The sequence below is a fragment of the Astyanax mexicanus genome, unplaced genomic scaffold, assembly GCF_023375975.1.
Source record: "Astyanax mexicanus isolate ESR-SI-001 unplaced genomic scaffold, AstMex3_surface scaffold_32, whole genome shotgun sequence".
Lineage (NCBI taxonomy): Eukaryota > Metazoa > Chordata > Actinopteri > Characiformes > Acestrorhamphidae > Astyanax > Astyanax mexicanus.
The window spans coordinates 4,468,485-4,487,447 of record NW_026040042.1 but is presented as its reverse complement, the minus strand read 5'-3'; the positions used below and the strand labels follow the sequence as shown (position 1 = coordinate 4,487,447).

At 34.4% G+C, this 18,963-nt stretch overlaps 1 protein-coding gene across 1 annotated transcript in view; it reads left to right on the top strand.

The window, feature by feature from the left end:
- Window positions 1-310: 310 nt before the first annotated feature.
- LOC111189544 (NACHT, LRR and PYD domains-containing protein 3-like) overlaps window positions 311-18,963 on the top strand; it is a 370,388-nt gene continuing 351,735 nt past the window's right edge. Inside the window, exons 1-2 of the mRNA XM_049472987.1 lie at window positions 311-342; window positions 504-564. Coding sequence (XP_049328944.1) covers window positions 539-564 — 26 coding nt within the window. The 5' untranslated portion in view covers window positions 311-342; window positions 504-538. The remainder of the gene's footprint in view (window positions 343-503; window positions 565-18,963) is intronic.

The following is an 18,963-nucleotide window of genomic DNA, read 5'->3' as shown; positions in this document are numbered from 1 at the left end:
TTCGGTAAAATCAAAGAAACTCATAATTTTTAAGTGCTCTCTTTTTTCCAGAGCTGTATCATATATTATCACAGCAGTTACTGATGTAGAATATACAGTACTTAATGGAATAATAAAGAATGAGCAGCAGTACATAAACAGTTTAGTTTATCTGTGTGCTGAGTATGAGTGTGTATAGAGTACAGTCTTCTGATTGGTCAAGAAACACAGCCTTTCAGCACTTCCTCCTATAGTGAGGAAATGATCCAGTTTAAACCGGTTTAAAGTGAAAGTGAATTCTTTAGCAGCTTCTGTTTAGATGAGAAGAAGATGATGAAGAGAGTTTGGATAAAAAGCACAGAGGTAAAAACTGAAGCTTTAATACTAGAATTTACTGTCTGATCTGATATTAAAGAGTTTTAGACACAAAGAGAACAGAAATACATAGAAATATTTCAGATACCATCTTTAAGATGAAGGCAACATGTGGTCTCAACTGTGTGTGTGTGTGTGTGTGTTTACAGGATTTCATGTAAAACGGTCTAAAAAGAGCTCCAAAATGAGTGACTCAGATGAAGCTGGGAGGTGAGAGAATAATGTTATTTGGTGTAGAATAAGTTTGTTCTCGTGCTGTATTGGTGTTATTGTCAAAAGTTTGTACTACGCAGCATCTTATTCAGAATTTCCGGTGTTGAGCTACCCATCTATATGTGCTACTTGGAGGCTCTGCGCATGCGTTGACTTTCTTTTTTTATACTGTTTGTTATATGTGGTTTTCATGATGATTTTTTTATTTGTTTTTTAGGTGCATTATACAACCTGAGCTCACTGACATTGTTTGCATTGTTTGCTGCTTCAGTGTTAGAAGCGTATAAAAATAATAATAAAAAGTCGTTGAAAAAACAACTTATATTGCTTTATCTTTACAATGATACAGCGATTTAGGCTACTCAAATATTATAATTCCGAGACTTCTACCTCGAGTATGTACTAATATTTGGTATATTTTCCTTTAAATAAACACTATACAGTAGAGTTGCATGGTTTGAAAAAGTAGCACAAACAGACAGATATAACATTGGTCCATCTTAAAAAGTTGCAATGCCAGTGTTAATCAGTATTAAACTATTTCTTCAAATCAAGATGAGCCTATATGAAAGTAGGAATTCAGCATATTAAGTGAGTTTATGGGACTCGAATGGCCAGATCATCACAAAAAAAAGGCATGAATTATGAGACAATAACAGTAATCACATCCTAAATACCAAACTGTAGATTATGGAACAAACTTTCTTTACTCTTTTTAAATATTCTGACTTTGTAAACCTGACCTAATAATCGATTTTGTATATTTCCAGTTACCTTAACTCTAGATTATCAAGCAGCTCAAGAAAACAGAGCTAATGTACAGTCAGTAGCATGAACTACAATTTATGTTAATCATCTTCATTCATTGAATTTTCAATGGGAAATAATTGTGTATTCTGCATGTTTCCAGTTGCCCTAACTCTAGACTATCACTCGGTTTGTTGAATTTGACACCATTGTATGAAAAAACATTAAAAACCCTGTCGGTAGCACGAGCGACAAGAAATTGATTTATAGTATTCAGTATTCAGACCCCTCAACTTGCCATTTTGAGAACATTCAATATGAAGTGACTGTAAGTTATGCAAATTCCAATAGGGCTAAATCAGATTTTGTCTTCTAAATGTGACACTGCCTTATGAAAATAGAAAAATTAAATTCTACTGTATGTTTTTTTTATTCTGATCCTCTAAACTTGGAAATTACATATTCTGCATATTTCAAGATTATTCAATATCTAAGTTTGTTAAATATGACATTCATTAGCAGTAATTACAATAAATATTACTATACTGTAATTTTTTTAAATAAAAATGGCCTATTCTGTATATTGGCTGCAAGTTATTAAAAAGGAAAAACTACAATTTTACAGTCAGATCCTTTACTTTGACACCTAAAATTTAGCTCTGTGGTCTCCTAATTTTCTTAAACATCTTTGAAATGTTTCTACACCTTGATTTAAGTTCACCTCTGGTAAATGAATTTAATTGGCCATGACCCCTGTCTCACATATAATGATCACTCTGACTGAGCTCCAGATATGCTGTGTTTTGCACTTCACTAATCTGGGTTTTATGCTAAGAGAAGCATCTCTTCAGAATAAAGACGCATCTGGAGTTACAAAAAACATCAACTAAAGACTTTTAGACTGTGAGAAACATGATTTATGAATTACAGCTTGAGAGAGGGGGTTCATATAACCTTACAGTCTAAAACTCGCATTTCCCATGATTCCAACATCACATCAACACAGCATCACAGAAACATGCTGAACAGGTTGTAGATGGTGTCTGATACTGGTTTGATTGTGTTTTAGATCGGACTCATCTGACCCATCTGACTCATCTGTGTCCTTGAAAAGTGATGATTCAATGGAAAAAGGAATAAACTTCAAAGATCTCAGGTAAGGATGATGATAGTTTCTTTGAACTCTAGGAAATCATGGGATTCAAGTTTATAGCATACAGGTGTTTTTTACACACAGATATCCACAGTGGCAAGAAAATGTGAACGTTTTCGAATTTCATGATTTTCAGCATAAATGTGTCACAAAATGGGATCTGGTCTTCATCCAGGTCACAGTTTTTTTTGTGTTTTTTTTATCAGTCAAATTAGCTCTAGTCTACTCCAAACTAGCAGGAATCTAGGTATGCTAAAACTTTACACAAATTAGCTTTTTAAGGCCGTTAGTACAAGATTTTATGTCAAATGTGTGTAGAAAACCATAAAATTACAAAAGGTTCACAGATGTTTTTTGCCACTGTATAAACTGCCTGAACCTTTAATGTTTTTCACATTTTGTTATGTTAAGGACTTCTCCCCATTTCCTTTTATTCTGTACTCAGTACCCCAAAGTAAAAACTGAATTTTGGGGAGGAAGTTATTAAAAAGAAAAAAAAATACACATTTGAAGTCAAAAGCTCTGGGGTCTCCCATTTTCCTTAAACATATTTGAGATTTGTGAAGGACTCACAGAATGTTGGTTACCCTAATTCCAACACTACATGACAGCAGCATCTAGGCCTGTCGCGATAATTAAGTTATCGACTTATCGTACGATATTTTTTAACCACGATCAGTGCACACAGAGCTTAGGCATCAATGATGGTGCTTTCACACACACACACACACACACACACACACAGCGTACACTGTGTTGCCTGGTGAACGTATTTGAGGCTAATAGGATCTTTCTCAAAACTAAACACCTGTAGAGAATGTTTAGAAGGTTTAGAGTAGTTCAGTCCGAATGGACTTTGTGTTTAAGACGCATTTCATGGCTCCGGTGTGGGAGTATTTTGGGAGAGTTTTGGCTTTAAGCCAAATTAGCGAGAAGAACCATCAGTGTGAATGAGCCGGTATGATGACTTTGTTTCAAAACAGTGAAGACGAAAGCTGGCAACACTACAAACCTGAGATCTTATTTAAAGCCCAACCATTCAGCCCAGTTTTTCGAGCTGAATATTAAATATTAATATTTATACCCCAGATAGATCCTGCTTCAAAAGTTAGTTTAACTGTAAAATGCAGTAATAGTATTATTTTGCTAGTATATTATTACTGTGGCACATTGTTTTAAAGCTCCCTTGGGAGCCCAGAAGCAGAAAAAAAGTATTTTCTATAGTATCGCTTTAAAATGACAATATTATCGTTTATCGCAATAATTTCTGGGACAATATATCATCCTGAAAATGTTATCGTGACAGGCCTAGCAGCATCACATCAACATGCTGGAAAGGTTGTAGATGGTGTCTGATACTGGTTCTGTTTTAGACTGGATCAGGATAAGGGATCGGACTCAGCTGAGTTCAGCTGTGGCTCAATGAACAGTGATGATTCTATGGAAAAAGGAATAAACTTCAGAGAGGACAACAGTTCTCCTGATCTCAGGTAAGGACTACATTCTGTAGATATAATGCTCCTACTGTCTATGCTTAGTGTAGGTAATCAGATGGATAATGGATGTAGAAATGCATTCAGGAGCTGGTCATAAAATTATTAGTCTAGATGGAAACAGGGGTCCACGAGCACATAGTGGATTTTTTTTTCGCCACCTGTTTTTTTTTTTTTTTACTTTGAAGTGTCTATTTTAAGATTCTGACAGGTAACAGGACAAAAAATGTCCTGTGTGGCTTATTTTTAATCCTTTACTACACCTATCCCAAATCCGAACCTAAAAATATGTGAAGAAATTGGCATAGCTCCTTCAGTAAAAGCCTATACAGTCAAATGAGTGCACTTTTCCATACAATTCTGGGCCAAGGAATTCCATAGAATGGTTGTTTTGAAGTTTTTGACACATTTTTACTCAATTCTGGGACAAAAAGATAAAAAATTAGCAGAAAATGTTATGGTCGCCTGTATGTTTTTTACATTATATTCACATTATGAAAAGTCTACTTTTAGATCCTGACAGGTACTAGGATGAAAAATGTAATTAGCTGCAGAACTAATTGATGATAAAATCCAACAATGTACTAAAAATAAAGTATTAGTATAGTGTGGTACTAATAATTTTAATCCATTGTTTATCACCATTGAAGAGATCATCAGTCTATCTTTTAAATCTCTGTCCCTTCCTCCTGATCATCTGTCCCCTCTCCAATCAATTCTGTCTCTTCTGCTCTTGCAAAAATGTCAAAAAGAGAAGGAGGGAAGATGGGGTAAACTGACCAGACCGGCTCCAACACCCCCTCTTCCATTGTCTTCTCCCAACCCGTACCCTGATCAGAAGGGTTTGGCTTTTCAGATTTCGCCTGATCTGTTCTTTTTTAACAGGCTACCCTGTAGTTTACTCTGTCTACTTTAAATCCAGGGCTCTGCTAACACCCACCATCTTTTGCAGCATACTGGTTCTCACAGCATTAATGGAGGTCAGTTGGCCAATGGACATAACATTATCTCCTGTTGGAGCTCATTGCTGACCTGCCACAATGTACCAAGCTGGCTTAAAGCCATCTCCATACAGATGCCTAACATGGTTTGAGGAATTTCTTGCCAACATTGACCTGTCCCACCCTGGTGCTCTTGATTACATCAAGCTAGGAGCTATCTCTAATTCCAGGTGCTCTCTCAGTACTGGACAAGATCATGGAGGAAACTTTCATGAAGTTTGTGATTGGAGAGGGGACAGATGATCAGGAGGAAGGGACAGAGATTTAAAAGATAGACTTTGATGATCTCTTCAATGGTGATAAACAATGGATTAAAATTATTAGTACCACACTATACTAATACTTTATTTTTAGTACATTGTTGGATTTTATCATCAATTAGTTCTGCAGCTAATTACATTTTTCATCCTAGTACCTGTCAGGATCTAAAAGTAGACTTTTCATAATGTGAATATAATGTAAAAAACATACAGGCGACCATAACATTTTCTGCTAATTTTTTATCTTTTTGTCCCAGAATTGAGTAAAAATGTGTCAAAAATAACCATTCTATGGAATTCATTGGTCCAGAATTGTATGGAAAAGTGCACTCATTTGACTGTATAGGTTCTTAACTGAAGGAGCTTTGCCAATTTCTTCACATATTTTTAGGTTCGGATTTGGGATAGGTGTAGTAAAGGGTTAAAAATAAGCCCCACAGGACATTTTTTGTCCTGTTACCTGTCAGAATCTTAAAGTAGACACTTTAAGGATTAAGAAAAATCTCAGGATGTTGTTATTTAATGTGCAGGAATTTAGTATAATGTGTAAACATACAAGCAAATTAACATTTTTTGCTATTTTATTATATTTTTGTCCCAGAATTAAGTCAAAATGTGTAAAAAAAAACTAAAAAATAACCACTCCGTTAAATTCCTTGGTCCAGAATTGTATGGAAAAGTGTGCTAATTTATCTGTATAGGTTGTTAACTCAAGGAGCTATGCCATTTTCTTCATATTTTTTCCGGTTCGGAATAGCATAGATGCATTGAAGGGTTAAAAATAAATGTCATGGGACATTATTTCATCCTGTTACCTGTCAGAATCTTAAAATTACGGAGCCCGGGAGGGGCCGTGGATAAAAAAAACAATTAAATCGAGTGAACGATGTAGCAGTTCGTGCTCACGTTTTCTTTAATTCGAGTGAACGATTTGCAATTCGTGCTCACGATTTCTTTAATTCGTGCTCACGATTTCTGTAATTCGTGCGCACGATTTCTGTAATTCGAGTGAACGATTTCTGTAATTCCTGCTCACGTTTTTATGCAATAAGACAATAAGCTGGGAGGGAAAGGAGCATTTTCTCTCTTGATCTGTTACAGGGATGCAGTGATGATAATCAGTTATCTACCTTTATAACCTGCTGTTATTAATGCACTAGTGTTACAGTTAGATGTACAGTACAGTGAGCAGATTTTGCCTGGTGGTGGAATCTCTACAGCGCGTGGGGGAGAGCCGTCCGCGGCACGGGTTCCCTGGCCGCGAGCGCAGGTCTTCACGGAGCTTATTTACCAACAATATAGACAAATATAGTCAATTCCAGTCATGATTAAAGGAAACAAACATTACTAATGCAGGATAACTGTGTGTTATTAAAACCAGATCAAAACAAAGTTATAATGCAATGTGGAACTGTTTATAATTTCTTATTTTCAACAATAGTATAACGTAAAGAAGTATAATTATATAAATATACAGCTATAAGACTTAGGTCCAAATGTACACTGTAAAAGTTAATAAAGATAATACAAAATTAATGCAAGGTGTGACAGTTGTCTATGAATGGCTCATATAAGAGCTGCTTTAAATATGTAACACTATATAAAATCAAAATAGCTGGTCTAAAATACTATTAATACAATGTATTAAGATATTTAGTAAATAGGCATTTCATATAATAATTTGGATCAATTTGATAATTTATTCCAATATGTTTCCTAAAATAATTAAGTTTCTATATCTGATGAAATGTCCTGAATATCTGCTTATTCTCAAATCACAGTGTCCTGCCCAGAAACATGCCACAAGCTTCAAATAAAAAAATATAATAATTATAAACTTCTTAAATGTATATTTTCTGAATTATGTGTTTATTTATTATACAAATTATTAAAATATAGATTAAATCTATCATAAAAGTAATAATGATGTAACCAGATTTAAGAAGGTGTGCATTTCCTTGGAGGCTGGCTGAATGTTATTTAGAAATTAATAAACACATTTGCACATTGCATTATAACTTTGTTTTGATCTGGTTTTAATAACACACAGTTGTCCTGCATCAGTAAAATGTTTGTTTCCTTTATTCATGACTGGAATTGACTGTATTTGTCTACATTGTTGGTAAATAAGCTCCGTGAAGACCTGCGCGCGCGGCAGGTGTCTGGCGGCGGGGGAACCGATGCCGCGGACGGCTCTCCCCCACGCGCTGTAGAGATTCCACCACCAGGCAAAATCTGCTCACTGTACTGTACATCTAACTGTAACACTAGTGCATTAATAACAGCAGGTTATAAAGGTAGATAACTGATTATCATCACTGCACCCCTGTAACAGATCAAGAGAGAAAATGCTCCTTTCCCTCCGAGCTTCTTGTCTTATTGCGCATAAAAACGTGAGCACGAATTACAGAAATCGTTCACTCGAATTACAGAAATCGTGCGCACGAATTACAGAAATCGTGAGCACGAATTAAAGAAATCGTGAGCACGAATTGCAAATCGTTCACTCGAATTAAAGAAAACGTGAGCACGAACTGCTACATCGTTCACTCGATTTTATTATTTTTTTTATCCACGGCCCCTCCCGGGCTCCGTATAAAATAGACACTTCAAAGTAAAAAAAAACAAAAAACAGGTGGCTAAAAAAATCCACTATGTGCTCGTGGACCCCTGTTTCCATCTAGATTAGATGTGATCCTCATGCAAAAATGAATGATTTTGTTTGTTTACCTAAAACCGTTTTTAGATGTGACACTCGTTCAAAATATGTGAGTTCACATAAAGCCAGGCGGACACTGTGCGATTTTAGCCCGATTTTAAGCCCGATCTGGTCGGATGCGACTGAATTTCATGATCGGGCCGAATTTTAGCTTGATCGTGCGTCGTTTGTCGTGCAGTGTGAGAGGGGAAGCGATGTCCGATTAATTGCCCATAGGAGCTGCGAATGAGCAGTCGGACGCGACCAGGGATTTCTGACAAGCCAGAAATTTTGGTCGCTTGTCTCACAGTGTGAGCTGTTTTGCGGCCGATTTCTTAACGTCACGACCTGTTTTCCCAAAAATCTGCACAGTAACTATATATAATTATTAGTCATATTTATTTCTGTCAGTTATAAGGATTTATATTTATGTTCGGTACACAGACTTATAGCTTAATATAGCAGACACAGGCATTCTGCTGTTTAAGAATTTCAACAGATGCTTATTCTCAGTCAATAGCTGGAGTTTTTGAAAAGAAAAATTAAAAGAGAAAATAACTTTGACAAACATAAATTTATTTTATTTCACTTTGTTAATATATCTGAAAAATAAAGCACATTGTCAGCGTCTGGTGCTGCCCGTCAATTATATAAAACTTAAAACATGCACAGAAATATAAAGCTATATTTTATTATTCGTTTCTTTTCGCCAGGGCAAATTTATTAAAATTATAAATATGTTAATTTAGTAATTAAAATCTCGTCCAGTGCTCCAAAATATTAGCCACACAAAGCCAGCTTAGCGCAGCACGTGGCATTGCGCGCAGAATAACCTCTGTCTTCTAAAACAAACATTTTAATAAATAAGGTCGGAGAAGTGTAGAAAAATTAATGCTATTAAACTTACTAAAGCTAATAAATGTACTGATAATTAATCAAGATAAATCGGACAAAATGCGCTGCGCCTCTCTCTCGCTCTCTTTTGCAGTGCGGAGCTGAATTCAGCGCGAGGCTACAGACAATATAAAACTATAAAAAAATAAAACTATAAAAAATAAGTAAGGGCCTGTAAGTACAAGCAAAGGACCTGTAAGTAAATATAGTCAAATATAAAGAATAGTTTGAGGTTTTGGTGAGCTGTTTTCATGATTTGAAACTGAAACTAACTGAAACTTTGATTATTCTGCAGAAAGCCTGGGTTGTTTTAAACGCATTTTTAATGAGTTTATATTTTATATTTTTTATTTATTCATTTTAATTATTTTTCTTCTTTTATTAATCAAATCATTAAATATATATCTTCATAAGATATACATTTTTACCTTTCATGTCAATTTTTATGATCTTTTTAAAAGGTCCTATTTTTCCTTTTTTACGTATATATTTTATTCGTCTATAATAAATGTTTTTATTTCTATTTTTTATATATTTTTTTAATCCCTTGTAAATGAGGGTCCCTATCCAGTGTGAATAATCGATTGCTTGTTTAATATTCAGTGTTGCAAAAACAGTTTTTACATAAACAATAAACAGAATAAAAAATAAAATTATTTTATTTTATTTAAGCTGCTGGTGTTTCTTTCGCAGCCTGACGCGCAGTCATTTTTCTATGCGCTCTCCTTCTGTAAAACGGACAACCCATAGAGTCCACGTCGCCTCAGCCACCTGCGAGTCCATGTACGTCTCTTCCGTGGACTTTCAGCACACAACAGGGCACAAATAAGTAAAGATAAGCGCTTTCTTTTGCAAGGCGTTGTGTTGAAGCGAGAGTTTGTACGCAAAGAAAGCTCCGCCTACGGGCTGCGTTTAGACGTGCAGTTCAACCCCCTGACCTTTAGGCTGTGTGAGCATCCTGTTTTTGTGACTATCCAATAGATTTAACATTAACATCAGTTTTTTTAACAATAGAATATCTAACAATACATTCTTTAGAATTAAGATAATAAGTACTAAAGTAAAGGTCACTATTTACAGTCACCATTTTGCTGTGCATAAATGTAGAGTTCAGCTCTCAAGTCATATTTTGCATTCACTGGGTTACAATCGGTTAAATATTCATTATTTAGATAATAAATTATTATTATTATTATTATTATTAGGGTTCAAGCACCGAAGGTGCGTAGAACCCTATTGTTTTTGCTAAGATTTTTCTTCTTATTATTATTATTATTCTTTTTCTCCTGAAAAAACAGTTGTGCAGCCTAAACCGTAAGTCATAGAGAAATGAAACTTGGTAGGTAGATGTAGGATCAGTGCATCTCGGTGGACAACAAAAATGGCACCGATTGGTCAAGTGGTGGCGCTATAAACAAGGAAATTCATTTTTCACAATTTTCTCAATAACTCAAAAACCATAAGACCTACATTCAAAATTCTTTTTTTGATGGATTCCTTGGGTCAATACCAACAACTTTCCAATTTGGACCATGCACTTCCGTCTATATAGATTTTTTGCTAATTTGCATAATATGCAAAACCTACTTTTGCAAACTAGTCCTAGGAATTTTGACCAATCCTGGCATGTTTGGTATCAAAACACTCGTGAGAGCATGCGCTTCAATATTCATTAAGAAAAAGTTGAAATATGTAAACAATATGGCCGCCATATGCAAATTAGTCCTTCCGGATATATGCCCCATTCACTTCAAGAGGTAAATTTGGAGCACTGTTTCTCAGCAACCGTGCAACCTAGCAAGTTGAAACTTTGCATGCAGAATCTATCATACAGCCTCTAAAGGATGTTCAAAGGGCAACTTAATCAATCAACATGGCTGAACACCATCAGCCAATCAGCATTCAGCAGACATTTTGGCAGGCTGAATGTTGCCCAATCTGGATGATATTTGGCAGTTATGTTCAGGTGGAGACACTGTAGTGACCTGCAAAGTGCTGAAACAATCCGCCCACTGGGGGGCGCTGTTCCAAAAAAACGAGTATATGTCAATCATGCTGTACTATTTTGACATCTAATTGTTTTTGCCATATTTAGTACAGTGGCTCTGACAAATTTCTCAATACAACTATGTTTAAAAAGTGCTTTGTTCATTCATAATTGCTAATTGTTTGAAAATAGCTATATTGAAACTACTCTCTGGATATTTGGCCTATCACCTCCATTTCAGTCTTGCTGCACACTGTAGAGTCTCTAGGTAAATGTTCATTAAAAACATTTGTGAAAATTTCACATACAATACTCTCCAGGCATCAAGCAATCTGTGCGTCCTTGGAATTTCTAACCTAAATTGCTGTAACTCTGCAGTATTTGCTGTAATCTCACAATGTTAAAGACCTCTGTACAATATCACTCTGATGAAGCGCCATTTAATACAGAACTAGATTAAGAATAACTTGACATTACATGTCATATCAGAACATTCACTCCTTTGTGCCTCTTCTCAACATTAATAACAGGTGAAAGACTTTTGATCATTTCTAAATGTGACAGAATGTCTCCAATTGTGTTAGACCTTCTTACACATCACCATCCTATGCTCTAGTAGGCACCATTGTGCTAGTTGGTGCTTGATGAAGCGCCATTTAATTCAGAACTAGATTTATAATAACTTCGTAATTACATGTCATATCAGAACATTCACTCCTTTGTGTTAATTTAAACTTGTTTGGTCAAACATTTCAGCTTGTTCTGCAAAGGTTCAAAGGTCAATCTGAATACCACTTTGTGATCATTCTGGTTGAAGCCACCTGATCAATACCAATAACATGTAGACACCTTTTGACTAGTTCTAACTCACTTAATGAATATCCTACAAAGTTCACTAGATTTACATGTGAATTTAAGCACTGATCAGGTTGAAAGGCCTCTGCTCAACATTAATAACAGGTGAAAAACTTGATAATTTCTAAATGTGACAGGGCATCTCCAATCATATTAGACCTTCTTACACATCACCATTCAATGCTCCAGTAGGCACCATTGTGCAAGTTGGTGCTTGAACCCGATGATTGCCGCTTGCGGCTATATTTATTATTGTTATTATTATTATTATTATTATTATTATTATTATTACTATTATTTTGATAATAGTAATAATAATAATAATATGGTGTGAGCTCTGGTCTTTCTAGCTCAATAAGAGCCCCACCCTTATTTTTGCTCGTCTGGATTTTATGAATTATTTGAATAATCTACTGGTAAACATTGACATTGTGATTTTTTAAGGTGGAATGGAAAATCTGAATTAGAAGCCTCTGCCTCATCAGTTATGTGCATGGCACATTCAAGTGCAGAATTACATGACAAATATCAGATTAAAATGTTTCATCCTCTTCTTTGGAGAACAGTGCTATTGACAAAACAAAATAATAGCATTTTTCTATATCAAGGATAATGACCCTAGATCTTATTTTCTGCCAACTTATAAGGTCACCCCAACTTGAAATCTTAGAAACACAATTTTACGTCTGAGTTTCCCCACCAGGAGTTACGAATTGAAAGGGTGTTCATGTTCCACTTCCCAATCAGAAACTCGTATTTACCATCATTCCAAAATCACATGAATGTAGAATCACACCAACATGCTGGAAAGGTTGTAGATGGTGTCTGATACTGGTTGTGTTTTAGACTGGATCAGGATAAGAGATCAGACTCACCTGAACCCAGCTGTGTCTCCATGAAGAGTGACCGGTCAATGGGCAGATTTATAGAATTCAGAGAGGACAACAGTTCTGCTGATCTCAGGTAAGGATGACATGACTTTTTTTGTGTTCTCTGAATTCTACAACTATAACTTCTATACTATAACACACTTTAGAGATGGTAACAATTCTACTAATCTCAGGTAACAATGATGAGAAGCTTTCAAATTGTTTAGATATTTAATGTTCAAATGGTTTATTAATTTTTGCAAATATTCACTTATTTTGAATTTGATGCTGCAACACGTACAAAATAAGTTGGGACAGGGGCAACAAAAGACTGGGAAAGGTGAGGAATGCTGGAAAAACACCTGTTCAGAACATTCCACAGGTGATCAGGTTAATAGGAAACAGGTGAGGGTCATGATTGGGTTCCTGAAAAGTTCAGTCGTTCATAAGCAAGGATGGAGAGAGGATCATCACTTTGTGAAGAACTGCGTGAGCAAATAGTCCAACAGTTTAAGAACAGTGTTTCTCAACATGCAGCTGCACAGAATTTAGAGATTTCATCATCTACAGCCCATAATATCATCAAAAACCAATTGGACCAGCATAGATACAACATGCATAAAACATGGAGTGTACTAAATACCATCATCTGGAAGGACCTGCAAGAGTAGACACTCCAGAATATCTTGTAAAAGAAGACGATACAATTATAACTAAAGAAATGATTCATGAGTTTAATGATTACTATGTACAAATTAAATACAACTTAGTAAAAGAGATTGTGAAACCAACAAGTAAGGATGGTGTAGACAAAGATATTGTTGATATAAACCCTTTCTCTATGTTTAACAGGAGAACTGATAAAAATTAAATACTGGAAAAATATAAAATAAAACATCCACAGACTGGAATGGAATAGAAATGACTACAGTTAAGTCTATAATAGAATATATAGTGAAACCTTTTACATATATCTGTAATCCGTCTCTTAAAACAGGCTAATTTCCTAATAAAATGAAAATAGCTAAATTTTTTCCAATTTCTAAAAGTGGAGACTTTCACCAGCTCTCAAATTACAGATCAATCTCTCTGCTCTCCCAGTTCTCAAAGAAAATAGAAAAAATATTTGTAGACAGGATAAATAATTTCATAGACAAACACAATTTACTGAATGATCAACAGTTTGGTTTTAGAGTAAATAGGTCCACCTCAATGGCGGCGATGCATCTTGTAGAAGATATATCAGCTGCAGTGGATCACGAGGAGTATGCAGTTGCAAGTTTTAACGTAGACAGAGTAAACTACAGGGTAGCCTGCTAAAAAAGAACAGATCAGGCGAAATCTGAAAAGCCAAACCCTTCTGATCAGGGTACGGGTTGGGAGAAGACAATGGAAGAGGGGGTGTTGGAGCCGGTCTGGTCAGTTTACCCCATCTTCCCTCCTTCTCTTGTTGACATTTTTGCAAGAGCAGAAGAGACAGAATTGATTGGAGAGGGGACAGATGATCAGGAGGAAGGGACAGAGATTTAAAAGATAGACTTTGATGATCTCTTCAATGGTGATAAACAATGGATTAAAATTATTAGTACCACACTATACTAATACTTTATTTTTAGTACATTGTTGGATTTTATCATCAATTAGTTCTGCAGCTAATTACATTTTTCATCCTAGTACCTGTCAGGATCTAAAAGTAGACTTTTCATAATGTGAATATAATGTAAAAAACATACAGGCGACCATAACATTTTCTGCTAATTTTTTATCTTTTTGTCCCAGAATTGAGTAAAAATGTGTCAAAAATAACCATTCTATGGAATTCATTGGTCCAGAATTGTATGGAAAAGTGCACTCATTTGACTGTATAGGTTCTTAACTGAAGGAGCTATGCCAATTTCTTCACATATTTTTAGGTTCGGATTTGGGATAGGTGTAGTAAAGGATTAAAAATAAGCCCCACAGGAAATTTTTTGTCCTGTTACCTGTCAGAATCTTAAAGTAGACACTTTAAGGATTAAGAAAAATCTCAGGATGTTGTTATTTAATGTGCAAGAATTTAGTACAATGTGTAAACATACAAGCAAATTAACATTTTCTGCTATTTTATTATATTTTTGTCCCAGAATTAAGTCAAAATGTGTAAAAAAAAACTATAAAATAACCACTCCGTTAAATTCCTTGGTCCAGAATTGTATGGAAAAGTGTGCTAATTTATCTGTATAGGTTGTTAACTCAAGGAGCTATGCCATTTTCTTCATATTTTTTCCGGTTCGGAATTAGCATAGATGCATTGAAGGGTTAAAAATAAATGTCATGGGACATTATTTAATCCTGTTACCTGTCAGAATCTTAAAATAGACACTTCAAAGTAAAAAAAAAAAAAAAAAACAGGTGGCGAAAAAAATCCACTATGTGCTCGTGGACCCCTGTTTCCATCTAGATTAGATGTGATCCTCATGCAAAAATGAATGATTTTGTTTGTTTACCTAAAACCGTTTTTGGATGTGACACTCGTTCAAAATAAATGTGTGAGTTCACATAAAGCGTAACGTCTGTTGTTGAAGATGACAGAAGAAAGAAGAGTCTATCAGACCTTCAGTGCAGGAAGATACAGCTTTCATTCATAAGTATGTCCTGTGGACTGGGAACCCCGTTCCAGAGCTCCTACCTTATTGTTTTACTCTGGTCTGACTCTTTACCAGCTCCAACACTGGTGTTACTCATTAACAGGATGTGTTTAATAAACCATACACTAAACCTAGAAGAGTTCAACCCCCTGACCTTTAGGCTGTGTGAGCATCCTGTTTTTGTGACTATCCAATAGATTTAACATTAACATCAGTTTTTTTAACAATAGAATATCTAACAATACATTCTTTAGAATTAAGATAATAAGTACTAAAGTAAAGGTCACTATTTACAGTCACCATTTTGCTGTGCATAAATGTAGAGTTCAGCTCTCAAGTCATATTTTGCCTTCACTGGGTTACAATCGGTTAAATATTCATTATTTAGATAATAAATTATTATTATTATTATTATTATTATTATTATTGTTATTGTTATTATTATTATTATTATTATTATTATTTTGATAATAGTAATAATAATAATAATAATAATATGGTGTGAGCTCTGGTCTTTCTAGCTCAATAAGAGCCCCACCCTTATTTTTGCTCGTCTAGATTTTATGAATTATTTGAATAATCTACTGGTAAACATTGACATTGTGACTTTTTAAGGTGGAATGGAAAATCTGAATTAGAAGCCTCTGCCTCATCAGTTATGAGCATGGCACATTCAAGTGCAGAATTACATGACAAATATCAGATTAAAATGTTTCATCCTCTTCTTTGGAGAACAGTGCTATTGACAAAACAAAATAATAGCATTTTTCTATATCAAGGATAATGACCCTAGATCTTATTTTCTGCCAACTTATAAGGTCACCCCAACTTGAAATCTTAGAAACACAATTTTACGTCTGAGTTTCCCCACCAGGAGTTACGAATTGAAAGGGTGTTCATGTTCCACTTCCCAATCAGAAACTCGTATTTACCATCATTCCAAAATCACATGAATGTAGAATCACACCAACATGCTGGAAAGGTTGTAGATGGTGTCTGATACTGGTTGTGTTTTAGACTGGATCAGGATAAGAGATCAGACTCACCTGAACCCAGCTGTGTCTCCATGAAGAGTGACCGGTCAATGGGCAGATTTATAGAATTCAGAGAGGACAACAGTTCTGCTGATCTCAGGTAAGGATGACATGACTTTTTTTGTGTTCTCTGAATTCTACAACTATAACTTCTATACTATAACACACTTTAGAGATGGTAACAATTCTACTAATCTCAGGTAACAATGATGAGAAGCTTTCAAATTGTTTAGATATTTAATGTTCAAATGGTTTATTAATTTTTGCAAATACTCACTTATTTTGAATTTGATGCTGCAACACGTACAAAATAAGTTGGGACAGGGGCAACAAAAGACTGGGAAAGGTGAGGAATGCTGGAAAAACACCTGTTCAGAACATTCCACAGGTGATCAGGTTAATAGGAAACAGGTGAGGGTCATGATTGGGTTCCTGAAAAGTTCAGTCGTTCATAAGCAAGGATGGAGAGAGGATCATCACTTTGTGAAGAACTGCGTGAGCAAATAGTCCAACAGTTTAAGAACAGTGTTTCTCAACATGCAGCTGCACAGAATTTAGGAATTTCATCACCTACAGCCCATAATATCATCAAAAACTTATTGGACCAGCATAGATACAACATGCATAAAACATGGAGTGTACTAAATACCATCATCTGGAAGGACCTGCAAGAGTAGACACTCCAGAATATCTTGTAAAAGAAGACGATACAATTATAACTAAAGAAATGATTCATGAGTTTAATGATTACTATGTACAAATTAAATACAACTTAGTAAAAGAGATTGTGAAACCAACAAATAAGGATGGTGTAGACAAAGATACTGTTGATATAAACTCTTTCTCTATGTTTAACAGGAGAACTGATAAAAATTAAATACTGGAAAAATATAAAATAAAACATCCACAGACTGGAATGGAATAGAAATGACTACAGTTAAGTCTATAATAGAATGTATAGTGAAACATTTTACATATATCTGTAATCCGTCTCTTAAAACAGGCTAATTTCCTAATAAAATGAAAATAGCTAAATTTTTTCCAATTTCTAAAAGTGGAGACTTTCACCAGCTCTCAAATTACAGATCAATCTCTCTGCTCTCCCAGTTCTCAAACAAATTTAGAAAAAATATTTGTAGACAGGATAAATAATTTCATAGACAAACACAATTTACTGAATGATCAACAGTTTGGTTTTAGAGTAAATAGGTCCACCTCAATGGCGGTGATGCATCTTGTAGAAGATATATCAGCTGCAGTCGATCACGAGGAATATGCTGTTGGGGTGTTTATAGATAAAAAAAAGCATTTGACACTATAGATCATGAATTATTAATGGCCAAATTAGAACGATATGGCTTTAGAGGAGCAGCACACTCATGGCTTGAGAGTTATCTTGATAACAGGTATCAATATGTACAAATAAATCATTTTAAATCTAAATTATTGAAGGTCACTTGTGGAGTTCCACAAGGTTCAGTATTAGGACCAATATTGTTCACACTGTATATAAATGATATCTGTAAAGTGTCAAAATTGCTAAAATTTGCATTATTTTCTGATGATACTAATCTGTACTGCTCTGAGAAATGTTTGGAACAGCTACTGAATACGATGGAAAGGGAACTGACAGTCTTAAAGAAATGGTTTGATATAAACAAGCTATCCCTGAATTTAAGTAAAACAAAATTCATAATATTTGGTAAAAGACAAATAAAAAATACAGTTAAAATTAAGATTGATGATGTTAATCATAAATGTTAATCATAAATTATGCTGGCAACAATTAAACTTTTTGCAATATTATATAAAACTAAAGATATATTGAATCAAAGTTAACTTTATATACTGTATTGTTCCTTCATTGTTCCATACATGAGCTATTGTGTGGAGCAGTGGGGAAACACATATAAAACCAACACTAAACCTTTAAATCTTCATATTACAAAAGAAAGCTATAAGAATTATAAGTCAAAAAACGTACTATGAACCAACCAACAAATTATTTATTAATCTACATATTTAAAAATTCAGTGATATAGTCAACCTTTAAACTGCACTGTTAATGTACAAAGCACAAAACCATTTACTTCCTATCTGCATCCAGAAGCTGTTTAAAATTAAAGAGAGTAAATATGAACTTAGAGGAGTAGGTGTGTGTTTAAAAAAACAAAAGTAAGAACTGAATTAAAAAATAGATGTATATCTGTTAAAGGGGTTCGGTTATGGAATAAATGTGAAAAAGATTTAAGAATGTGTAAATTTGTAAATTTAAAAGAATTTTAAAAGATAAGATGATAAGCTCTTATAAATATGAGGAATTAACTACTATTAATGATGGGAGGCTCTGATATGTTGATTAACACTAACATACTCCTGTATTATTTATGTGTATAATTTTACTATATAAGATGGTAAAATTTAAAAAGGGCAGTAAATATAAGCATTAGCTTCAGACTACACCTTTTCTGTCATTATCAGGTTTGAAACTGAGTATTTTTAAGTACTAATTATCATCATTATTATTATTTTTTTTTTTTTCTCTTTTCTTTATTTCTTTTTCGTGGGTGAAAGCATGTGTGCACTTAATATTTTTAATCACTGTTATTGTCAGCTTCAGATTACACCTTTTCGGTCATTATCAGGTTTGAAACTGAGAATTTTTGATTACTAATTCTGAATATTATTATTATAATTATCATTATTATATATTTTTTTATTATTTTTATTTTCTTAACTTATTTTTCATGTGTGAAAGCATGTGTGCACTTAATATTT